Source organism: Anser brachyrhynchus, assembly GCF_964034855.1.
Source record: "Anser brachyrhynchus genome assembly, chromosome: 4".
Classification (NCBI taxonomy): domain Eukaryota; kingdom Metazoa; phylum Chordata; class Aves; order Anseriformes; family Anatidae; genus Anser; species Anser brachyrhynchus.
The window spans coordinates 9,796,619-9,823,481 of record NC_137698.1 but is presented as its reverse complement, the minus strand read 5'-3'; the positions used below and the strand labels follow the sequence as shown (position 1 = coordinate 9,823,481).

Here is a 26,863-nt window from a genome sequence, read left to right as displayed (position 1 = left end):
TCTTGTTTATGATCTGATGAGATTTCAGAGCAGATTGTGTCCAAGTCTGAATCTTGGGGACTCAAGCACAACATAAGGAGACAAAAGTTGCCGTGATGACCAGACCTATGAAATTTAGAGTGAAACAGGAAATACAATTGCTTATTGTATTAATGATTCTATTTATATAGATGCCTGCAAATATATATCAAGTAAACCAGAGTTGTCATTATGGATTTATCCACTGGAGTATTACAGTAACTCAAACAGTATGAGGAAGAAGATATTTTTACAAAACATTATTGTTTACTTTTCTCTTTAAAAGCTCTAAAATTACCAAGATGCCCTAGTAGAATATTTTGTATTGAAGTATTAAGTTTTGATCCAGATATTTTCCATTTTTAATTGTTAGTCAATTGTAGAGAAAAGTAAGTCAGGTTGAAATCAATAAAATATATTCCATCAGGGAAGGGAAAGGAAGGGAAGGGAAGGGAAAATCATAAAAGAGATACCTGTTTTGTGTCCAGTTCCATTTAACATTTTCGTCAAGGCTCTGTGTTTAACTTACACCTCTAAGTTTGCATCAAGTGTACTGCCCAAGAATTACTGTTTCAGGAGAGTGGAGGGATCAGAAATCTTTCATGAAAAATATCAGTCCCGATTGAGTCCTCCAGCACAATACAGAATTGAGTGATTGTTTTAATTTTTTTATTTTTATTTTTTTAAGATCTGTTAATGGTAAACTCTTTTCTGGCATCTCTCCTATCCCATGGGGGCAGGTCAGGATGAATCAGAGACAAATATAATGGGAATCCATGTCTTGTACTTCATTCATCCTTTACAAGGTGTGCAAAATGAATGCTATAGCCATGGATAAGAGGAAATTACTGCACCGGTTATAGCCAGAGGTGAACTAAGTTGTGTACACTTTAAGGCAAAGGCTGTAAGCATTTTCATAGAATCACAGAATAACTGAGTTGGAAGGGACCCACAAGGATCATTGAGTCCAACTCCTGGGTCCCCAAAGGACCACCCCCCAAAAAAATAAATAAAATCAAATCATGTGTCTGAGAGCATTGTCCAAATGCTTCTTGAATTCTGTCAGGCTCAGTGCTGTGACCACTAAGTACACAGGGAATGCTGTCTCTATTTTTTACCCTGGCACCCTGTTCCCCCCAACAGCTTGCTGCAGGGCCGGCAACTGCAGAGAGGAGCTAGCTTTTAAGATAACTACAGGGACCATGCATTACAATTTGTTGGGTCTTGTCATCTTCTCAGTTGTCCGCATAGTAAGAGCAAGCAGGCAGTCTGACGAGTAAAAAGATGACAGTGCACGGGTGTTCATCTTTCTGCAGCTCCTACTGTTTTCCATAGGTTCTAATAGTAAAATGCAAAAGAAATGGAAAATCTTAGCTCAGATCTGTAACATTTTCTTTTCCTGTGTGTTTAGAGTTCAGTATATTAAAATCCGTTCAGGAGGGCCCACTAAAGAGCTGACAAGCTGGTGACAGGGGGCAGTGTGGTGGCATTAGGAAACCGCATGCTGAAGGAATAACAACAACACACTGACCCAGGGACGGGGCAACATTTTTTTGTGCAGCATCCATCATCTTCTAGGCTGCATGGACAGAAGGGACTGCCCTGCCTGCAGGAGACCTGTTTGGGCTTAAAATGTTTGCTTTGACTGGAAACACCGTAGGGCAGAAACTTCTCTGTGACACCGCTCAGTGCAGGACCCTAAGTTTACAGCCAGCTGAAAAAAACACTTAAAGATGCCCAGTGGTGGCCCTTACTGAACTCTCAGGACGATGGAAATAGCAGGTATTGACAGGAACTAGAAATGCTGAGGGCTTGCGACACGTCTCAGTATCTGTTTATTCTGCAGGGATGGGAAATCACAGGCTGCTGCTTTAGGCAGCCACGTGAACCACTGTGCTTAAGGGGAAGAGTTACTGAAGAAGAAGAACGATGGCTTCATGGAGGTTTTCCAGGGGAAGAAGTGGCTTTCAAGCCCACCAAAGTCTACATGAAAACACAATAATGTGGAAGCACTGAGCTGAGTGGTCCAAGCCTGTTCCTTTCTGTTCCTACCAAAATACAGGGAAACATGTTAAACTGTTGTGCAATGAAATATCAAAGGGGGAAAAGAAAAGGAATGCTGTGAAGCATTTCTTTTGGAGCTTCAAAAGATTGTGTTGAGATTTGCAGTGCCCAACTGGCTCCATCCAAATTTAGGCAGGAGATCCCTATCAAAGACAGAAGTATAAAATGGTTCAAAAAAAGAAGATAGGTAACAAATTCTTTTGCATGAGTTGTGGAACATCCTAAACCCTAATACCACTCTGGAAGTGGCCAGAACTCTTGTACAAATAATATATATTTCTTTTTTTTTTTTTAAATAAAGTTAGTTTAAAATATGTTTCTAAATTGAAAAATACAAACTTTTTTTTCAAATAAGAATTTACTGGAGGATTATTTAGTAAAATAGGTGTTTTTGCAAAGAATTATGTTGTGGTTAAGGTACTTTTTGAGATGAAGAATGGTGTTGATTAATAATTTCTTGACTTTTGATGACTTTTTACCTCTCAGTTGGTATTCAAAAGGTATTTATTTGAATAAGAAATGCTGTCTACATTACAGTAGAATTACAGTGATATTGGCTCTGCTTCTATTCTAAAGAGTGGTGTACCCAAGTTTGGGACAATAAGGAGCCTCCAGGTAGCATCATGCTGGATTGATTTAATTCAGATAGAGATGCTGCTTTTCTAAACTCAACTGCATTTATCTTCTTCCTGCTACTCTAATCCACAGAATTTTACTTTTTCACCCAGATGAAAAGGACTGATCTGTGTATGCTCCCACATTTAAATGTAATTTCATTGTAGATTAGCTGACCCAAAAACGCAAGTATATCAAAACAGGAAGTCTTCGGTTATATAAATGCAAGTATATCAAAAAGGGAAAACATCTGATTTAAATTTGTCTTATTAATGGGACTGCCGCTTGGCTACCACAGATCTAAGTCTTTGAGGAACCTGAAATGCTTTCATGTCATTTCTGCATATGAATTTTGCTGGTGATACGCTTAAAATAGCCTCCAGTAGTATCTGCAGCATTAAATTGTCATAAAATAAAGGAGAAGTTGGTATGAAAAAAAATAATTTCCTTACCTTTCAAAGGTCTGCTTTGCTGGTTCTTTATTTTCTCTGTGTTTTGTTTTTTTTTTTCTCCTGTTTCCCTCCCATCTGAAATTAACAGTAGCTGTAATGAATCTGTGATTCAGCTGCATGACAGCAAGCAGAGTGATCCACTGCCTTTTTAGTGCTTTGCTGAGATTACCTGGAGAAGTGGCTGACTCTGTTCTCCGACCGCATTCAGAAATTGGACCTTTGGCCTCCGCTCTATTTTGCTCTGGTTATTATCTTTCAAGATGCATTTAATTGCAATGGCAAAATATGAATGCATTGAGCACAGGAAAACCAGTCTAAGACAAAGGCCCTCTCACATTACAGTGCTCTCAGGCCTCAGTAATTCTTCTAATTCCAGATGAATTACTCTAGGTCTGCCCACTGTAACAAAAGTACACGTGATGATGAGGCTCTTCTCAAGAAGTTGGTGGCAGGTTGCATAAAATAAATTAATGCTTTTCCTGATGAAGTTTTATCTGGAGAAAATAGACATGCCATTGAAGCTGATATGCCAGTGTAATGAAAGATAAACTTCATACAGAAGAGGAGATGAGGTTGGGATTTCTAACCTCTTCTTTCTTTCCCTTAGCTCCCCAAGGTTTCATTTCCTGCTGCTGTTCACTCTTGGCCACTAAGCTCAATAACGCTTTTAGAAATGATTCTGCACTTTTCTGTTTGATTAAATACAGAGAATAAGTTTCGGTATTTGTCAAACAGTGACTCTTGAATTTAAATAGCTTTCTATGGACACTGCAAAATGACATCCTGAAGTTGTTTTTATTATTGTTGTTGTTATTATTGCTGTTATTATTATTATTATTTAATTAGATGCTTGCCTTGATGACTAAATAGAGTTTTATGTGCATAGGAAATTTTATTCTGTGCTCTAATACCACCATGGGGCTACAAATCCCAACCTGTACTGCAGGGAGCTAACAGATTCGTTTTATTCTTCTCTGACTGCATGACTGCATTACACTCAAGTTGGGTAGGTCAGCCACTGATGCCATCCTAAGGGGGAGTATGTGGCAAGAAGCTGCAACATTGTAGTTAAAAACTATAATAATTTGGAAAGAATGCTAAATAAGTGGGTTTGGTTTTGCTCTACAAAACTGAAATGTGAGATTTTATTTCACAGGTATCCAAACAGAGATAATCCAGAAATTGTTCCCTTTGTGAACCAAGACCAAGGTATGAAATCTTTGTTCCTGAAGGAAAATAAAATAACAAACTGGAATTTCTCTGAAGGCAGAAGATCTGACTTCTGCTTCAGCCTGATAAACAGCAACTTCATTTTGCTGGAGGATTATGGAGATCAATGTGTCTCCAGTCCCTCCGCAAAAAAAAAAAAATAAATAAATAAATAAAAAAGATTTAATTGCAGATGCCATCTAGCTATTTGGCAACATCTGGTAACACAAAAATCCTGATTTAAGTTTCCACCATAAATTTTATCTCTGCCTTTTCCCATTTCAGAGCACAATATCCACATTATGTATATTAGCTCTCACTTACATATTTGCAAATTTTCTTTTGCTTTTGTTCCCTTTTTTCTTTCCTCATATAATAAGAGCCTTCAAAAGGCTGCTGTGCAGAATGAAGCACAGCCCTCTGCAGTCTGCAGCTGCTGCTTACATACCAAAAATGCAAAAATTGTTAGAAAACTTAGTATTTATATATGCCAAAGTCTCAGGTTCACAGTGATAGGCATAGGACTAGCAGCATCTGATGGTGTTTTTCCCATGTAGTCAGTGTAGTGGAATGGTCAACAGAGGAGTACGTGTAACGAGTGCCACTGAATGTACCACATGAAGCAGGTGATGAATCAGTGTCCTTGATTGCTTTTAGGTCAGAGCTGGAGCTACTGCTGCTGTATGCAGGGGAAGGGTCTGTTTCTGTCCATGTGTTCTTGGCTAAAAGACAGCTGACAACTTTGTAGGCAGAGAATGGTTCGCAGTGGTGTGAGGGGAAGGATGGTGCCTGCCTCGGGATGGAGATGCACAGGGAAAGCATCACCACCATGTGGGAATAGGATACTCAGAAAATGGGCCCAGTCAGCATTGTCTTACCACTTTCAGATTTTCTCTCAGAAAATTCATATAATTGGAATCAGATGAATCTTGAACTTAAGATTTCCCCAGCCTTAAATGCTGTTTTGTTCTCTTTTTATAGTAGGTAACACAATTACGTATAATTAAATATTTAAAAGAGGTGTATAGGAAAAATAAATACCATTTCTGTTTATCCTGCTCCTTATTTTATATTTTTCCTTCATGAGGATCCCTTATATTTCTTTTAAAGAGGAATATGAAATATAGAAAAGATGTTGTCCAAGAATTCAAGTCTGAAAAATTGTAGTAGTTGTTTGCTGTTTACTTACAATTATTTTTCCTGAAATTTATAATTTTTTAGACTCGGAAATGTATTTATAGAATGCTGGTACACAAATCCATTATTCATCCTACTCTTCATGAATGGGTTAGCTGTGAGAAGAAATACTATTCACATCAGTGTTGGCATAAAATATGTGCATATACAACAGTGTAATGGCTTTAAATGCTTTCCTAGTATAATTCAACTGGTTCTTGGTGGAGTCATCGAGGATAAATTTCCACTAATATCTACAGGCCAGGGCTTCAGCAAATAAAAACCGAGTAAATGTGCAGTGATAGAAAACAGAAATAGAATAGCCTTAGAGAAATAGTTTTACCATCTATGTGCTGATGGCCCCTATTCTTTATAACAACTCTCTTTACAGTAACTCCTTTGAAATTGTTCACAAAACCATAAAGTGAAGTCAAGTATTTTTGCCTGGTACCATCCGTACCTCCTGGTTTCACTTAATGACCAGCATAGCTCATGAGTTCAAAATACCCTTATGAACAACTAAGAGATTTAATTTTCCTCTGCTTTTGTTTTTATGGCAATAGTCATCAGATACTCCAAAACCTTTTTAGCCTCTGCTGTGCTGACAGGCAGGATGCTGCGGGGGATATACTGCTGGAAAGCTCAGTTCTCCGTGTGCTGGCAGGCTGCAAGGCAGGGGTGGCTGCTGAATGGTAACATGCTGCCCCTGTACAAATGCCTCCCCAGCCATCCTGTGCTGGATAAACTGCATTCAGGTTTGCCACCATCCTGAAATGTTATTATCTCAAATCAAAATGTCAACATAATGGTGTGGAAACTGAGAATGGGAGATGGAGATCTGCCACCAGTTACAAAAAGCCATTTCTTTATTGCTTTTGTCTAGCCCCTATAATTGACTGACCATAAGCTCTTTAACTGTTTCTGATAATGCAGAGCTGGAATTCTTGTTATTCATTTTGAGGTCCAAAGTGGAAGTCTTGAGCGTTGCTATTGGAAAGCTAAAAAATATGTGCTTCTCATAGAAAGCAGGAGGGAGTGAGGGGCATAAGTTTTTAACTGACTTTTTGTTCTGAAATTCTGTTCTCCCTCCTCCCTGAGCATCATCCCCTTTTTCAGTCTATAACTACCTACTCTCTGTAGGTGCAAATCTATACAACATCAGCAGTGTTCAACATGCGCTGTACACCAGCAAAATTTTATTCTTAGATCTTTGGTTTGATTTTTGGATGGTCCTGCATGTAGCCAGGAGTTAGACTCAATGGTCCTTGTAGGTCCCTTCAAAGTCAGGGTATTCTATGATTCTATGATTTTTAGGCTAAAAAACAGGCTGAAGCAGTGTGGAAGATCCATGGACAGGTGGTTGATGCTGTGAACCTCAGAAGACGTATATGCTAAAGATTCCTCTTGAGCTGCTAGACCACCCTGGTTGTCTCTTAGCAAGACATGACTTTTTTTTCCTCATATGAAAATTATGAATTGGAGGTAGTTCAAAAGTAGTATTACTGCTAATGGGAGGGCTGAAATGATCGATTTGCAAGAAAAAATTAAAGAAAGCTCTATTAGCTATATCCAGCTTTACTAAGTAATGGAAAAGCTGATCAATAATTAAAAGATGTCATCACCAAAATTTAGAGTATTTAGAACTGCACAAGGAAAAATAACTCAGAGAGTATGAGTGACGAAACATTATTTGAAAAAAAAAAAAGTAAAAATAAATATGGTGAATATCATTAAAACTTGTTAGACTGAGGAGTAGTTCAATAAAGGAAATGATTACATGTCTGGCTGTTGCAACTTACGTTTGCTGTATGGATTTGAATTCCATAGATTTGTAAATGAAAGTGGCAAAAATTCTTAAAAAAATGTATTTTGCTGCATGGAGCAATCATGTTGAAGGTAGACGGTTGGGATGATTCCATCCGGCTCTTCAATCTCTCTTGCCTCATGTGCTTTAACCAAGACTCACTGTGATCTTACCAGTGAGAAGTAATATCTTTATGTTACCCTGAACTGTGATATTATCAGGTCTCCTCTAAGGATATTATATATAACACTTCATCACAGATATTATTGACAGTAAGCATTTTTAACACTTTCATATATTCCCACTGAGTTGTTTTACAGCAAGGCAGCCAAATCAAGAGAATTCTTCCTGACCAGCTGAGCAGCTGATAAGTCTTTTTACAAGCACTTATGTGAATTCAGTGTCATAGGATGTTAAAAGGGTGAGGTATGACAAAAGCAGGTGTCAAAACATACCCCTCTGCTCCTGTCATCACCTCAAAGGTTATTTACCTATATGTAAAACTGCTCATCTCTTTAAACCGTACTTTTTCTTAATTCTTCTGTGTGGAAAGTCCATCTGATCCTTTTCATAATTTATTTCCCCACTTCTGATCTTCTGCTCTTGCCTCCTATTTCCCTCCCTTACTGCCTGCACACCATGATCCTTTCAGACTGAGTCATTATCCTTTCGAATGCTCCCCGAAAGCACTTTTTTCTCACTCATGCTCTCTATTTCTTAGCCAAGTGGTGCCTTTAGGAAGATCGGAGTAAGTGCACTGGCACAAAATGAAGCTAGTAAGCACTCTGTGAGTTGTGGTGCCTTTAGGATAAGCATACAAGTTGTATTGTTTATTAACAATGAGCTTACTTGTATCCTTTATGCCCTGGCCATTTAGATAGACCTAAACCTCCAGTGAGAGACAAAAGAGCATTCTTAACCATTTTCAGAGCCTGAACATTAAAGCAAACCCAGTCCTGCATTAATATGTGTATGTATTTTGAAAACTTTTTTTTTTTATCCTGCCAATCACTCAGAGTCCACAGATAATACTGCTCCAACATCTACACGAATCCTCCTGCTACCATGTCTACAAATGCAAATAGGAAGTATTCCCTTCCCAGGCCTGCAGTGTCTAATTCAGATTGATTATGCATGAAAAGGAATGTGTCCCAAATGCAATAGTTCCTTGTGCACTGCATCTTGTGAGCAAGCAGCCGGTGTGACTTGCTTCAGTAACTTTTATGTGTAAACAGTCTTTAAAAACATAATCTACATTGTCAAAGACTAATCTAGATGATGTACTGACATTGCTTATCTTGATATGCTGACTGGGTTTTGAATTCTCTTTGGATTGCCTGGCCCCAGATGGCCTTTTTGTGTGCTGTTTACTTTTCACTTAGCTGTCACATATTTATTCCCATTAGATGTACAAAGTCAATGGGTTGAGCCTGGTTTTACAGCATAGCTGGCTAATATGGCATAGGGAAAACTCTGAGTGAAGCCAAGCAGAGAGTCAAAAAAAAAAACAAAGTGATTCTTCAGGTCTAACACAGAGACCAACAAAGCAGGAAACTGGTAAATGTTCTGGTACAACATATAGAGAGGTTTGTGGGTTTTTTTTGTTTTGTTTTGTTTTTTTAGAGAAACGTGTCTAGACTGGAAAGTGAAAATTCACTGAAATAGAAGAGGATTTATTTAGATCACATTTCTGTTTTTAAAAGCTTTTTTCTGAATACATTTTAAAATATTGTGCACGTTCTATATATTTAAACTAAGGAAAAAAAATCTAGATTTGTTTCAAATGTAATGGATGGTAAAATATTACTTCAGAAGCCTATAGAGATAATGAGTTGTTTTGGATTTATCTTAATCAAGCAGAATGACTTACATGCTCTTGCTGTACAAAAGTCTGTGAAGATATATAAAATCCTTCATGTTGACTCTAGCTGAGAGAAACACTCTCTCTCTAAAAAAAAAAAAAAAAAAGAAAAAAACTAGTTGGTGTGATCTTATCCACAATCATTCACAAAGTCCAAAAGACAAATGGGTGCTCCTGCCATCTGTGGGAACGTGAAGCATGACTGACGGGTGCACCGTCTTGAACTGCGCTCTTCAGTCTGGATATCCATACATACCCTCCCGCACTTCTCCCAGTGTGAATACCTGTCTTCCTACTGAATGGTTGCTTTAATGGTTCAAAGAAAAAGCTCGGTGGAAGATTAGGGGTGAAATTTAACACTGATGGAGGGAGCTTGATGTTTCCTCTCGTTCCCTGAGCAGGGAAAGTAAATATTTCTTGCATGGGACTGTTTCAGTGGTGGCATGTTGTTCACAGAGCACCTTTCTTCCATTTCTGCTGAGCTGCTCAACCAGAGCACCACGTTGTAACAGTCATGGTGCGTGTTTGGTTTTGACAGCTCTTGGGCACCCAAACTTCATTTTCTTCAAAGAACAGGTTGTGCTGAGACTGCCACCTTTTTGAGGTGCACTGACCTCCTTTTGGACCAAACAGTCCATCATCTAAGGTCTTGTTCTGTTTACTGCAGGTGAAATATGGGAACTATGCCTTTGTATGGGATGCAGCGGTACTGGAATATGTGGCCATCAATGATGGAGACTGCTCTTTTTACACGGTCGGGAACACTGTTGCGGACAGAGGATATGGAATTGCACTGCAGCATGGCAGCCCTTATCGAGATGTTTTCTCACAAAGGTAAGTGCTCGGTGAAAGGAAAAACAGGTCCTAAGAGAAGGTCTCTCTCAGCTCTGGACCCTTCTTTGAAATTAATTTTCTGCTAAGGGAAAACATCTTGTTCTTACAATCCACTTCATGATTTCTTGCATAGGCATTCATTTTCTCAAAGATACAGGGTTGTTCAGTTTTGTAGAAGCTTCTTTAAAAACACTTCTTGTTGCTTTTATTTGGTTTGCTTTTGTTTCTCTTGACGAACAGGAGATAGGAGATAGGCTGAACTTAACAGAAAAATGAGAAAAGAGTTGATGCATTTGTTTTAGATGGACAACATTATTCAACCTTTCCTGTTATAGAAGAGTTCTCTTAAAGAGAAAAGGGTAAACTTGACTGCTGATGGAAGAACTGAAGGGATGAACAAGTATATTTGATGTTTCCGTGAAAAGACCTGTATTAGAACCCAAAAGCATAGATGCGGATCCCAAACCTAATGAATCACTTGGTCTACAAAAATGAGATCTCTGGATGTACCTCTGGCACTAAGTTCCTACTAGAAACTGAAGTGCTAATTTTATGTATTGCGCCTTTGCAACATTCATGCTTCATTCCACTATTGTTTCCTAAATCAAGATGTGTGTGAAATATATATATAAAAAAATACACATACATCTGTGGTCTGACTGTTAGGAGAAGATGTGGGTTAATCTCATGATTCTTTTTCATTCTGAACCTATTCTTTCAACCCAGTTTCTAATTTTTATTTTTTTTTTAGCATTAGGATTTTTAGGTTTGCATTAGATTCATGTAGCAAAATTTTACAGTTGCTGTGATGAAATTTTTTAGTGTGGCTGAACCATTGTGTCATACTAATATGCTTCACTCAGGGTCTTGCCTCTGCTTTCAATCCATAGAATGAGATAGAGAAGAATGTAATTAATGAGTAACAGTATGCAGATTCAGAGAAATCAGTGTCTGAATATCTGTTCACACATACTAAATGAATAAGGAAGGCTTACATTCTTTGAAAATGTTGTATTTTTGGAATGATTCAGCTGAAGTTTTTGCTGACATAGGATCAACGACAAATTTAATTTAAATGAAACATATATTTGCTTTATGTATTACAATTAACATTATAGGCCATTATTTACTAAATGCTTTAATATTCTGGACATGACCAGGCAGTGTCCATTAAAAATCTCTGGTCGGGTTCTCCATGCAAAACAAAGGAGCAAAATTTCTTCCTGTAATCTTTCCTAGACATGCTTCCATCTGCTAGAGGTCTCAGGTGTTAGTCAAGGTGTTAAGTTGTCTTCTTCAGAGCATTACCCATTTAAGCTTGAGTACAAATATTTGAAGACGGGGGAATTTCATAGACTGTGTCTTTATTACTAAATATAATGTACCTGCCAGGTGGCATGGCATGGCGAAGAGCTGAGCTTTCCTTGTCTGCCCCACTATCGCTCTGCAAGTCAAGATGGTTGTATCCAAACCACCCCTTAGGAATGGTTTCTGACATCATTTATAAAGTTATTGTAGTTCTCAGTACATCGGGGAGATGGTCACAGCTGGCTCTGGTAAGAGATTATCTTCTGCATCACAGTACTCCACACGTGGAGAGGCTGATCTTCTGATGCCTTTTGCAACTTCTGGATCATTGGTCTGTGCAGGCCTGACATTTCCAAGAACAATTTTATTTCATAACAGAATTTCAGTGTATTATATTTTGAAGGTGTGGGAAAGCAAAAAGAAGCATAAGAATTTGCACATATATAGCTCTTTTCATCTGAGGACCTTCAAAGCACTATTTAAATATTACCATCTCTCAGTGGAAAGTAAATGCCATTTCCATTTAATACTAAGAGAATATATAACATAAGGGGACTTAAATGAATTTCCAAGGTCGGATGTTTTTCCCTGGTGAAATCAGAGATCGTAGGCACTCAGACTTCCTCATTTTCAGTTTCCTGCTATAGTTATCAGAGTTCAGCCGGATGAAGAAAGGGATTATTTGTGAGATCTTTGACCACAGGAGGGTCTGGATAGATATGCAAAACTTAGCACTGCTGAGAAAATAACTAGTTGCATTATCAAGACTGATGGCTGAACAGAGAAATTGGAATTTGCTTTGAGTTATGCTACCTAATGGAGAATTAAGAGATGTATATTCTGCAAATGTCTGTGCTGCCCTTATATTTTTATTTCTGTATTATGAGATCTTACTATATTGCACTTGTAATTATGTCCATAAATACAAATTTACACTTTGAATCTGCAAAGCACAGTATAAGAAACAAACACATGGAAGAGGAATCATGCTTACAAGGTAGTTTACAAGGTGTTTTTTTCCAAAAACTCTTCATTACCATTCCTTATGATCACTTCCATGTGGTTTTCACAAATCATCCTTATTTTTTTTCCTAATGAAAAGGCTGAACAACCTTCAGCTGCTGCAGCCTGCATACTAAATAGAGAGGAAAGTAGATTTCACTGGGTGGGATTAGCAAATGTTCACATGAATATTTCACATTCTTTAATGCAGTAGGGAACTGGATTGAAATATATTGGCATTTCTTGATCTTTCCCAAAATAAATATATTTATGTGAAAATACAGGGCTTCTCTTTTATGAAATTTCATATAAACCCATAAGCTACATAGTGTGAAATCCCTAGGGTGCATCTGTAAAAGGTCTGGCAAGATTACAGGAGATTTTGGTCTCGGTGCAGGAAGCATGGGCATGAGTTTAAGGCTTTTCATTACTTTTTCTGAACATTCAGGCCATTCCCAAAGAAACAGTAAAAGAGATAGAGAGGTGACTCACCCCTCGTTCCCCAGGCTACAGGGTATGAGTTGCAGTCATGATAACACTGTGGTGAGGTTTAGACATTTGGGATTTACAAACATACGCTATGTTTGGGATGTCTGCTATGCTGTTCTATAGGGGATTAACACATGCAAGGCACACAGGCTGCAGTGCCTGGAGCACGGTGCGTAGACAGTGCTGACACTCAGTACACTTGTGTTCATGATTTTACAGGTGTAAAGAAATGCCTCCAACCTTCAGAGAGAGGAGTGAGCGCTGCCATGTATTTGAACTGATGCAGCTGAAACTTAGAATTTTGATTATAAATGCAATCTTGGGAACAGTGAAATACTGGTGAAGGGTGTGGCAAAATTCACTTAACAGCTACTATGCACATTTACTGTTAAAAAATTAATTCCAGCCACACTGGAGAATCTGAAACCCTGTTCAGGGTTATTCTCTCCATCCTGAAGGAAATCTAACATTTTGGAGATGAACAAAGTTGTTGACGAGAAGAGTCATGTAATTTAAAGAGCAATATCAATATACCTTAAAAAAAGCCCTTTTTATGGGTACAGTTACCATAAGGGAAGGGTAGCCAACTGAAAGCACTACAAAGAAACTGATCTTTGAGACTTTTCTTTTTCATATGCAGAAAATCTCTTCTAGGCAAAAATAAATAACTAAACAAATAAATAAAAGACATGAGCAACAGCAAGAGGTCGGACTGCAGAGTGAGGTTGGCATTTTACTGTAATGGATATGGGGAAGTGGCCAGCAGGGGTCCCAGACAGCTGCTGTGACCACTCTCTGCCTATTGCTGCCTCTGAAAGCAGGTCCTTCAAGTCCATCCAAAAAATAATGTGTGTCACTAGCACAAATAATATAGGAAATGCTCTGGGTAATATTTGAATGATGTACTTGTCATAGGATCCTGATGACTTCATTCATGTGTCAGAGATCTTAACAACTGCATCTGGCCATGCCATTAGGCAGCCAGTTGATGTGCTCAGGTAGGTTGCTGTCCCCTTGCCTTTGTCACTAAGGCTTTACCTTCTGAGCACTAGCAGCCTCCATGCAGTGTGTCAGTTTTCTATGTCTCTCTATTTTTCTTTCAAAGTAATGACAGGGGCTTTAATAATAGGAACTGCCAAATTTCGTAGGAGATCTTGAAGAGGATGTGTCATTTGATTCACAAGGAACCGTATGCTGACACTAAATTTGACACCTATTAAGTCTTTTCAGCCCTAAACTTTAAAACTTCCACTGCCCCCCAGAAGGCATAAATATAATTGCAAGCTCTTTCAGCGTATTTCACAGGCTGCCCGTGCTGCCTGCAGTGCAGCAGCAATGGCTCGAGCACTGCACCGGTGGCTGGCTTCTGGAGGGGGTCGAGGAGGAGGTGGTGGGGAAGCTCTCTGATCCTGTTCACATCCCCCTTCCTCTGCTGGTGGACTCGCTTGTTCTGCAGCCAGGCAGCGTGCTAGAGGCAGAGGGAAAAGGAACACTAATTTCACACTCATCAGAGGCCAGCTTCTCACTTAAGCAACTCAAAGCTGTCAAAACCAAGTACCACTGAGAAATTAAACCAGAGTCGTGCTGCATTTCTCATATTCCAACACTGTCCATGTGCGCTCTGCCCCAATTACTTCACTTTTAAATAAAAGGAAACAGCAACAATAGGGGGAAAAAAAGGCAAAATGGACCACAGGGCTAAGTAGAATGGGATTCTTGCTCATTGTTCATCAGTTGTATTTCCCTAAACAGCACTCACCATGGCCAAGCACAGGTTCCCAGATGCATAAAGTTGTCTGTGTGCCAAAGAAGAAACAACAGCCTCACGCCTCCTGGTACTCATTTGTTAGGGGCTGAGTATGCAATGGCACATTTCATGGAAGGTACAGCCACCATGTAGTTTCTGCAGAAACCTCAGATTTAATTTGGCATAAATCACAAAGGGTGGCAGAGAATTTGTGTTTCATCTAGAGAAGCCAGTCATTTCTTTCTGTCCTGGGGGGAAAAAACGAAATGGAGATTTATAATGATTTTCTCATGGCGAGCTTTAAGACACCTCGCTAGCGAAAAGCATTGCATTTTTCAGATGTCCAAAACTCTGGAGTCAAAGAGAAAGCCATCATGTAGAGTTTCAGACTCCCCCTTTAGCAAATCATTAGAGGTATGCTTTAAATAAATGGTATGTGTTTTTTTTCATGTCCTTTTTTATCTCATCAGCAAAACCCTGAGTTTTAGAAAGTTCCTGCCCTGAGTCATAAATATGTGTTCTTCTTGTCTCCTCACTATTAATTCTCTCTCCTCGGGTTTTCATTCTGTCTTGGAGGTCACTGATGTCCAAAGACTACAGCGCAAAGAAAATTACTTCCTTCCCAACTACCTTCATTTCTTTTTCTGAGTCCTTGGGACTATGTACCCCTTTCTTTGAGGAAATTCCTCCCCCCACATATTTTTTCAATGAAAATCTGAGAATATCCCTTACTTTCTAATTTATCCTTTGCCAGACATGGGTAAAAGAAGAGTTTTAGTTTACATCCTAACCCTGTAGAGGGCTGGCCATAATGATCTAATTGGATTTTTTGTGATTAAATACAGAGATCGTCTGAAGAATAGTAAGTAGATGCCATTAGTAAGAGCTCAGGTTTGCTTTGCCTCCATTATTTGTTTAGAATTGCAATGCTATTCTGAGCTGCATTTAAAACACTTAGAAAAATACAGCAGAGAAGCTAGTAAAATCACCTACACACACATCGAGAACTTTTTATTCTACCAGAAAATTAGAAAATTCTGCAAACTGGGAGGATCGTTGGACTTGAAGCAAACTCTGAATTTAAATAGAAATCTTTAATTCTTAGAGCCTGCCCTTAGATCGTGTCACAAGTTCATATAACTGAAATTACATTAAAGGAGAATGTGACAATTAGTTCCAGATTTCAGAGCAATTTGACATGAGGATATAGCATTAATTAATTCAGATATAATCACTGTTAAGAAAAGAGTTAACTTCAGAGTAGCACATAATAACAAGATAGTTTCTCAGATAAGCAGGATGTTAAGTAAAAATCCCCCTACTAACACACCAAAGTAATATTTATCAGTCATAAAAAATAACACATTCTATCCTTATGTTACAACTGTCTACATTAGATTTGCAGGAGTGAAATCAGGAATTGCATTAGGCCCTAGGTCTCAAAACATGTCCACCTTCCTTGTTTCTGACCCAGGTCCTCTGAGATAAACCACAATAGATCTCCATGCCTTGAAAGTCTCAAGTCCATGGTAGATTCATGGTTGGAAGTTGAAAGAGACGGAGACGCCTACAGAAACACACTTTAGCAACTTTTTAGTACGCTGTAATATTAACTGATGGGGTCGTTTAAAAGGTTTTGCAGTTGGTCTGAAGTTTATAACATGCACATAATGGAAAATGTATTCACGAAAATATATAGCAGCAACTAGCAGGTTAGTGGGCTTTTAAAATATAATATTAATTGAAGGGGTACATTACAGGATGCAGAAGTAGCAGCACTCTGATGAAGCATGAGGAGGAAAGTCATAAGGGAAAGGCATTAGATCTTCTTGCATTCATACAGCATTGAGCTATGAAAATCAGAGAAGTGCTTGCCTGCTTTGTGACAAAAAAAGCTTGCCTGCTTTGTGTGCTCTGTATCCAATACATGTGGAGAGTTGCTGGACATTGGAAGAGAGGTGCCATGAAAAAGACACCTCCCCACATTCTCATTTTCCTTGCTACTTTATTCTTTCCGAAAGGGCACTGCATACAGAGTTTCAGAAAGACAAGCCAGGCAAGCTGTTTATGCATAGAAGTTCCCCATCATTACTCCTGAAATACACCAAAGAAACAGTCTAAGTGTAATGTGTTAAATTGCTGGTAAACATCACTTTGTGAACTATTTCTTACTAACCCTGTCCATTTCTATAGCTACCTCACACTTGTCTTGCAAAGTGACCACATACTGACCAAAGATGCACGAGCAGTACAGTCACAGGCAGTAGCATTGCTCAACCAACGATATGGAAGTAACACTTATTGTTAGCTGAGTTGTTCGTGTGTTTTAAAGTTTTATAGAGTGAGCGCACGACTGCAGAATTTGAAACTTCTTGGTTATAAATCTGATGACAGTAAAGCTAAAAGTGAGTGGCTTCCCTCCGAGACCTTTCCATTTTATGAATCTCTAATGAAGAGGTTATGTTTGCGGTTAATGCACGCTTTCCTGTAGTACTGTTCAGTTTTTGTGACCACCTTCCCTTATGCTTTTGTCCATCAGCCTTGAGGGGAACAGGTTTAACTGGGCATCAGTCTTGACTTCAAACTGAGGTAGAAAGTGAGTGCAAAGTTTTCTCAGGAAATAAGAGGGATCTGGCTATGTGACAACCTTTTGGGGAGAACCATAATAACCACAAAAAAGGGTTTAGCTCCTCTACCCCTGTGGCAGTACTACCTGCCAAAGGTTACTGCCTCTTGACCTAAGTTGCACAAAATACAGGTTTCTGATAAAATGAGCAAGAGTAGCAAAATGGTAGAGAATAATAGACCTTTCCTAACTCTTTTTGTTAGTTTAGATGGTAATTGACCTTTAGCTGGGCCATAAAGCTAATCTTCAGCTGGTCCTGTTTTCCAGATAAAAATGAAAGGCTTCTGTGTGAAAATAAAGCCTGTTTTCAAAGCTGAAAAGTGCTCTGGTAAATAGTGAATGTGATGGTATGACGATGTGGGGTTATGACAATACCCAAGCTAAGAATTTTGCTTCTGGGGTGTAGAGCCAAGGAAGAGCGGCAGCAGGGTTTGTAGCAGAGGTGTCTTCCTGTGCTGAATTAGCATGCAAGGAAGAGGTAGGTCCCTATCATTGACGTTCTTCAGAATGGGCTACCAAGCAAGCAACCCTTAGCACTATAGGCTTTGGAGGAGTCAAACCAGATAGAAACATTTGCTAACATGGATCAACTGGAAATGGTTGACACTCTTGTTTGTACAATCTTTGTGTGCTACTTTAGTGCCAGTGAAGCTAGATTAGCACAGAATAAAGCAGGGACTTGATCCCAGCCGTCATAGATCTGAAAACTTTTATAAAAGCCAAGTGCTTTCCAGAGCCACATTTTGTACTTAAACATGACTTCATTCTGCTTTATGGCTAAGTGCAAGCAGGAAATAAGGATGGTATGGCCAAGAAAAAAAACTCTGCTTGCCACTTTATTCATAAAACACTTGCAAAGTGCATTTAGCAATTTGCCATTGTACCCACCTGCACATAGAGCTTTCAGTGCAGGGCTCTGACACTGTATTTAGTTCATACTTTGATTGCTCAGCTAAAACTTCCATTTGTATGCATTTATTCTGCTTCACACATTATGTTATCAGTCACTTTCAATATTTCAAAGTCACAGCAGTCTTTTTCTGACACACATTTGTCAGAATGAACTGCCTTGATTGCTGTTATTACAGACTGCAGTTCCTGAGTAAGGGAAAAGTCTTATACAGAACCAGAATAATGAAATTGCTCAATAAAACAATAGATAAAACAGAATAAAATTAGACTAAATGAATAGAAAATAGAAGCTTTAAATGACCTGCCAAAAAAAAAAAAAAAGAGAGAGAGGAGAGAAGAGGAGTGCAAGGCAGGATTTATAATCCCACACAACAGAATTAATCAGGAAATATCTAATTTTTTATGCTGATATTCAAGGTATCGAAAATTGCTCTTTTCTGCTTCCTGGTAGTGACTCAGTAAAGTACATCTTACTTTGACTTCCTCTTAATCAAATTCTTTATCGTATTCCTCTAATGATCACTCTCAACAGAAGGATTTTAATAATCAGTCCATTACAGTCCCAGCACAATATAATGAGGGGTTTTGGCCTAGACCGAGAGGGTACTTACACTGCTGATTAACTTTAAGTCCTTTTGGTAGTAATTTATCATGGCACATGAGAACATCTCTCTCTCACGTGCTTAAATGCATGCAGGGGCTTTGAAAGTTCCATCTTTAAGCCCTTCCAGTTTAGGATGCTGGGGGAAGCACACTTGTTTGGAAAGGTAATAATCCTTTTATGCTTACTGTAATTTAAAAGTATTTTTTTTTTGCATTACATTTACTACTGTTGTCTTCAGCTGAAAGAAGAGGGTAAAAAGAAGCAAGCTTCCAGAGCAGTGAAGTAGAGCTGCCACTGAATTACCTTGCTTTTGTAGATATCTACATATTGCAGTTGCTCTCAACAAAGCAGAAAAGTTTCAAATACAAAAGGGTGAATTAGCTACACTGGCTCCAGTTTCATAGATGGGGTTCCAAAATATGCCCAAAGAGATCATCAGTATGTTTTAAGATATCTGAAACCCATAGAACAGATAAACTTTGGGGAAAAAAAAAAAAAAAAAAACAAAACAGGGAAGAATTCTGTTACAGTAATATTTGTAGAGAAAAGTAGCAGAATAATAAGGAGGGATTTGCAGCCTTGAGAGCGCGGATTAGAAGTTCCTGACCTGGGACTGAATTTTCTTGGGTTTGCATGGGATATCCCTAGAGTGACACGTGAGAGGAGGAGGAAGCATGCAGAGCTGAGCCTTGAACTGGCTGAGAAGCTTGCCCTCTGTTTTGTAATATCGTTTGGCTGCACTAGTTTCCTTGGATTCTGGGGGACTTTGCTTAATTAGCAATGGATCTTCAGATCAGAGAATTACGCCAGATTTCTACTGGTCTAGCTGATGAGATGATTTAATCCTATAAATATATCTTTGGCATAATTTAGATGTTAGGCCCAAGATTAGCATCCCCATGAAACAGGGAATTTATGTTCCTTTCTCTTTTTTTGCCTGTGAAGTGCTACACAAAGCTACATAAAGGCATTAGCTCTGACAGTCACGCTTACGTATTGTGCAGCAGTCAGAGCTTTCAAAAAGCTATCGGAGTTCACCCTCAGCATCAAATTCCCCTCCGTCCTTCCAACATTTTATATAAATCTGGAGAAAAGTGTAAAATCCATAGAAAAAAAAGCAATTGAAAATGAAGCATTGTTAAAAGCCAGAGGAAATGAAGGTTTGTTTTCATTCTTTATGTCCCTCTTAAATTAGAAATACCTAAAATATTTTTTTTTTTTTGAAAATAACAATCTTGCTCCCAGTTAAATACATAAGGTCTCTTGAAAATAAAGGCTCTTAGAAAGAACCATTGGCAGGTGTTTAATCCAAGAACAAATATATCTATAGCTGTATATATAAGTACATCACCATGCTGGCAGCAGCATTTATGTTTTATGTTCACCCCTAGTCTGCAATGTGGGGAGCTACACCAACACCCCATTCTTCCTCTCCCTCCTGCCAGCTTGATTTCAAATTCCCTGTTTGCTTTTTCCTCTTCTGCCCACAGTGCTTTCCTACTGCTGTTTCAGTTAACGCTGAGCTCTTTGGCCAGGCTGGTGGAGCTGGGCAAGGGCAGCTTTGGGTCCACGGGGTGCCTCAAAACTGGCAAACCGGGATTGGGTCACAGTGAAGGATTTTTTTTTATTCCAGTTTCTAGGAGGAAGCGTGATGTGTTTGTGTGTTCGCTGAGCTGAACTGTCATCATGTTTTAGCTTATGTTTTAAGTAAAGCCTGGGGAAGAGGCTGTCACCAGGAGACTTATGTCCTGGGCTGGCAGCACTGGGAGCAGACCATGCTGTGCTCTTTTCAGCCTACTGCAGACCAAGATGATTCCCACAGTGCTGCATTTTAGGTTCAGTTTTGAAGATTTGCTTGCTTGCTCACAGAGATGCTTGCTCAGAGACACTTACCAATCCCCACAGGCACTTCCATATATACTAGCGTCATTTTCCAAATTGAAGAAAAAGCAGAGATGCTAGCCCTTCATCTTGGCTAGGCAATGATAAGCTCCTTACTAAAACGTTTAAATGTTACATCCCTTTACATCACTAATACACATCTGGCAGATCCTTTACAGCTAGAATTATCGCAGGGCTGAATCTTAATAGTGACGGTGTGGGTTATCTTTGTGTAAATAGCACAGTATCTTTATTCAGCGGGAGAAATGCTGCAGGTCTCTATTGATATATTGACCTGGATAAACAGGATAGTTTATTCCTATTTGGAGATGCCTTCTTAAAACTCAGTTTGTGATGCTTGTGGATAAAACTGATGATTTATTGGTCCTGGATATAGCAGTATACCCAGTGTGCTGCCTATGAACAAAAGTACTTTTCTCCTTAGACCTGACACTGGATTTCATGAGCCTCTTCCTGCACTGCCAGTGCTAATGTAAACATTGCACCAGGGCAAGAAATGTCCTTATTTGTCTGCTGCTCTTTCCAGCAGCCTGCATTGCTTTCATTTGGGGCATTAGTGTTGCTTGCCTTGAGTCATAGTGCTTCGACAGCAGGGTTGTAAGAAGCTTTCTTGGCAACATTTACTTTTCTATGGAATCGTTTCCTAGTTGGGGGCATTATTACCCACTCTGAACTTGAGCCACTGAAAGGATTTCTTTCAAAGAAATTTCAACTAACTTCCTGGACTCGGTTTTAAAGGAATGAAGTAACACAGACCTGAAGGAGGAAATACGATATTCATATGATTATTTTTTAACTCAGAGTTGGGAACAAATCATGAAATTATGAGGCAACTGCTGATAGCCCTGTCAATCAGAACTTGCAGCTGATCATTTCTCTTGTGTTACCTGTCTGTTCCTTGATAACACTGTAGTTAGCTAAATTAACTAGTATTAGCTAGATGCTTAAATGTCATTAGGAATTCCTAAACTGAAATCTTTGTTAAAGGTGAAAGTAGAAACCTGTTATTTGATAGAAAGAAATAGGAAAAAAAGAAATGCTTATAATAGTTCCAGAATCAGACATGATAAAATGAAGAAGGTCTGAATTAAGAGGAGGTGAGGAATGCAATTAATTCAGCCAGCCAACCCTAAATCAGCCTTATAATGATGCTATACAGTTAACATCTGGTTATGATTATGGTATTTCCTTAGTTATTAGAACATGAGAAGATAAAAACAAGTGTGTTTATTTCTTTTCAGTTTTGTGAGAACATTAGATTTTTGTCTTTGGATGATTACTTTGTGGCAGGGATAAGAAGGCCGGTAAGCTGAAAGCTTAGAAAATTGAAAATGCATGGGAGGAGGCTGCTTAACCCTGATTTGCTCTTCTGAAAATCTTCCTCTGGCTTTACCTACAGCTGTAAGACATAGTCAACCCTTTGTCACACAGGATGCTGAATGAGGTGTTGTAATGGCCTTTCTGGCCCCACTGTCCGTGAATCTGTTTGCTTGATTTTTAAACCACTCTTCCTCTGCAATCAGCCTTCTGCTTTCTCCTCTAAGCTTATACTCCATTACTGTGAAGCATCTCCCTGTCCCATTCAGGGCACTTAGGTCACCCTTAGCAGCATATGTGAATGCTCCAGCCTGGAGCATGTATAGCCCCAGGACATCTGGTTTATACTCCAGATTGCTTACTGTCCATACCATGAACCCACAACAAACTTCCCACGATCTGTTCTGCTTCATTACGCTGCTTATTGAATTTTGCTGCTGGTATTGTCTTCCGTACTCTTGGGACCAGCATCAGTTGTCATAGCAATTACTGTCAGATGGTTGCAACTTGTATGCTTGAAGGAGGGTAGGAAGGCTGATGGACAGAAGAAGTAGTTGTAGCTCAAAGGAAATATCAGTTACTAATACTGCTTCGTGACAGAAATATTTGGGGCTGTAGATCATTTGACTTTAATCAATAACATGTCTTTCACATTAGCTCCAGATATTATTGGTTTGTTCTTTAATAAACAAGGTGACATTTAAAATGATTGATAAAAGAAATGGCTCTACATCTATGAAGTCATTCTGCAAGTTGCTATAGCAGTCATATGTCTGCCAACCCTGCATGTGGCTTGTCCATTTTATCGCAGGAAACAGTTTATAAAGGAGCCCTGAGGCATGTTTTAAAAAAAATATGGTCTCTCATTAATGTCCTTTATGATGCTTAGTCAAAGCTTCCCTAGTGCTCCAGGGGAGACAGGCTGCAGAAGTGATGGCTGACGACGCATCTCGGGGTCATCCGGCCATGTTATACTGTGGATGGGACCTGCAGGCAGATATTTGACTTGCAGTTGAATGTTGGGCCTGCCTATTGGCACTTCTAACATGGGCAGGTTTGTTTGTTTTTCCTTTTTATGAAGTGAAGAGAAAGCTAAGTCTAAGAACTTAGATTTTGCATGCAAGCTTGAAGAAGATCCACACGTGAGAACAGCAAGCTTTACTGCTGCCTGAATTATATATGGTTTTACCAGGTAATAAACACAAAATAGAAGGCTTCATACCCTTGACTACTAAACCATTCCACCCAATAAATTTCCCCACAGAAATTTTATCTGTTGAGAAAGTTGAAATCCTTGTAAATAAACATAAACTGGTAGAGAAAATGAAAGATAATTACATAAATAAGCCACATGTTCATAAGAGTAATCTATCAAGCTCTTTTTCATAAAATACTGACAGAGAAAATTGGTAAAGTGGGGCCTTGGAGCAATATTACAATATATATCTATTAAAATGTTCTTTTTTTTTTTTTTTTTCCTAAAATAAAGCAACCCTCTCCATGCTAAATATTCTGGGGAGGAGGAGAAGTGTATATGAAATTTGCTCAGTCCATCACTACGTAGACAGGATCAAATTAATTTATTTCAAAACTCAGAGAAACCGCTTCCGAGCCCTCTCAAGATAGACCTAATACGAAAAAAGTATGTCTCTGATGCATCTTGGCACAAATTTCTTATTTTTCTGAGCAACTTGACACAAATAGAGATGTTTTGAAACATCCCAGACTGCTTGAAGGTTGGACTATGTTTAACGAAGAGGAGAGGATGGATCTTTAGCTTATTGATTGGCAAAAGTCTGAACACGAGCTGCCTACTTCTCCATCAGGAGTCTGGCTTTCATACCAGAGGGAAAAGAGGACTGATTCTTCACACACAGGTTGTCATATATGTGTCTCAGGCTTGCTGCAGGGAGGCTCTATCCTGTGCCTGATGAAGCCACACAGCTGGTTTCCCAGCGCATCTCCTAACCACGTGCCTTGAAACACAGCAAAGGTTTTGCCATACATTGGGTTGCATTTTAAAACCTCTCAACACCGAATGTACCAATATTGATCATGTGCTGGAGATTGCATTTCTTGATGCATCACTCTTTTGTAATCAACCGCTCCGAGGGAAAAAAATAATACTTATCTCACCGGAGTCTCAGGGGAAAGGAAGCAGGTTTCTTGTCAGACATGAGTTAACAGTTTTCTGACTGATGACATTTAGAGGAAGTTGAAAGAGGATTAAAGCTTTGTGATGCTGGTTTATTTCAAGAACGTGATATGTTCAATATGATAAAAAAGTGGGAATTTTTCATCTGTGGTTCTTACAGGGTTGGGCTTATTTAGGATGAAATTAAGGATAAAGCAATGGCTGAAGTCAACCGTAGTCAACCGTGTTTCTGAGGCAGTCGGATGCAAGGTGACAGGAGCCAATTTTAAAACCTTGGTGGAATTTTGCTACCGAGAACTTGACAGCAAAGCCAAAATGAAAATGATACCGTAATGATCCATTTTACGTGGGAGGCTGAAACTTTCAACAGTGTTGGAAGGCACTTTTTTGTAACGTGCTTCAATTTCATAGCCATGCTGACATTGTATATCTGGGATTATCATCAGCAATAGGCACTAGAGAAAGTGGTTTCAGATTACAGCTATTTAGAGGGCTGGTGAAGTGAGAGATAATCTGATATTCCTTTGCAGACACATGAGAAGTATAAGGAAAGACGGTGTTTCCCAGTGTCATATGTTAGCACAGAAGAAAGAGTGTAAAATCCTCACAGAACGGAGGGATGGTCCCTGAACAACCCACTAGTTCTAACACTTGGGTCCATCCTTCATCTTGTTAGTGTATGGGTGCTAATAATAAGTAATAACAATAATAGTACATAGATAATAAGGTATAAAGCTACAGTTATAGTGTTACAAGCCCTCAGTACTAGAAGTAGGTTGCTGTAAATACATCTCTACTGGACCAGGAAGCCCGAAGTGTGTTTTTAATAAAGAAACCTTAACTTTTGAGTAAAATCCTCAGGGTCTCACAGGAGTGAAGTTATCATTTAATATCCCCTGTAGAGCTCTGAAATAACTTTGCATTTGTTTAGCTATTTATATGTTCACTTATAATAACATTTTAAGTAAGTATGGTTAGCATTAATAGAGTTAACGGTTCATTACTACTATATAGCTGGTTTTATTTACAAAGACCAATTACTCTACATCACTGAAAGCCATCTGTTGGCAAAAGCCAAGTATCAGACAGTTCCCAAGGCTGTTTAAAGCACCCTACATTCCCTCAGGCGCTCCAAATTGTCTCTGGGGTTGTGCTGGGGCACAGCCCCCTCTCCCGCTCTGGCTCTGCAGGGAGCACAGGCATTTGGTATTTGAAGCTGGGCACTGCGGGGAGGAGGGGAGCAGAGGTGTGGGGACTGCTCCAGTGCTCTTGGTCTTCCACATGTCCCTCACCGCAATCCAAAGCCCCACAAATATTGCCACTGCACTGGTTTTAGCTCTGCAGTCCAAGATCTTTGTTTGTCTGATAGAGCAGAAGACCCACGAGACAAAACAACAGGCAATTTACTTTATTGCTGTTATATGACCATAGGAATCTAAGGGATCTGCTGGGTCACTGAATCCATTATCCTGCTATGATAGGCAAGCACACTATATGATTTCTTTCACAAATTCATCAGGCTGCATTTCAATACCAGTCCGGGGGACTTTTTGTTCACTTGAGTGTTTTCCTGTGAGAAATGTCTTATTTTTCTGGTGCTGCTATTGTTGGAAAGCTTTTCCTGACTTGTGTGTCAGAATGTTCTTCATAAGTCAAGTCCAGATTTCTTCATAGCCAGTGTGTTACTGTTTGCTTTTGTTAATGTTGGCTTTTCCTTATCTTGCTTTTTTCTGTTTGTCTTCACTCACTCTCAGTTTTCCTCCTTTTTTTCTGTGTACCTCAGAAGGGTTTTTATTCTCCTGCAATAAGGCCTCCTTTCTCCTGCTTATCCCTGCATCTCATATCTGCACTTGTCCTAGTTTATTGAAGGTGAGTAATGGCAGTTGTGCAGAGGGTGTCAGATGAAATCACACCTGTACCTTCCACAATTCAAGTCAGAAATTTCTTCCTTGGTACACTCTGGCACAGCATTTGCCTCTTTCACAACTTGATCATACTGGTAGTTTTTGGTCACTATTAAACCCGAATCTTTGTTCTTCTCATTCGGTCCAAGCAACGAATTTTTAGCTGATAAGGTATACTGTCCTTCCTCATCAGCTGTGCACTCAGACACTCCACACAGTAAATAGTTTTTACTGAAACCTCTCCTGAAACTTTAAAAGAAACTCTTGACAAGTTCTAAGTTTGAATGATACATAAATTAGGAAGGCATTTTCAGATAGAGCTATCGCTACGTGGCAAATCGACATCAGGATCTGTAAAATTCAGAATTTTTCATTAATGTTAACTACTGTGTCCAGCCCCACACAGCCATGTTGGGATGGCTTCTTTTTTTTTTTCGTTTTTTGTTTCTTTGTTTTAATCTGGAGCTGAAAGTGGCAGTTGGTAGAAGCGATGTATCAGTATCAGTTTGTACATTCATGTAGAAAAAGGCCTGATGTGAATATATGACTGAAGTTTAGTTTAAAAAAAAAATCATTTGGTTATTCTTTTTCTTTTTTTTTAACAGACAGCTCAATTCCATTCACTTTTCTCACACCCACTTTCCTTCAGCTTTAAAAGAATGGTAGTATAGAGGAGAATGCCATTATTGTAAACTAAGCCTACATTTTTTTCCAAGCAAGTCTTTATTCTTTGCAAACCTGAAGAATAATAAATGCAGATTGCATCAGAGATGTAGCTGATGATAATAACACAACATTTGGTCTCTGATTATTCATTGTAGTAGAACAATTATGGAAATCTTGAATTTTTCTATGGTGCCATTG

At 39.0% G+C, this 26,863-nt stretch overlaps 1 protein-coding gene across 13 annotated transcripts in view; it reads left to right on the top strand.

The window, feature by feature from the left end:
- The window catches only part of GRID2 (glutamate ionotropic receptor delta type subunit 2), an 800,504-nt gene that overhangs the window by 708,468 nt on the left and 65,173 nt on the right, over nucleotides 1-26,863 (top strand). For all 13 annotated transcript variants that reach the window (XM_080592187.1, XM_080592186.1, XM_080592181.1 and 10 more), the window contains one exon: nucleotides 9,867-10,033. In XM_080592187.1, the coding sequence (XP_080448313.1) occupies nucleotides 9,867-10,033 (167 nt within the window). The remainder of the gene's footprint in view (nucleotides 1-9,866; nucleotides 10,034-26,863) is intronic.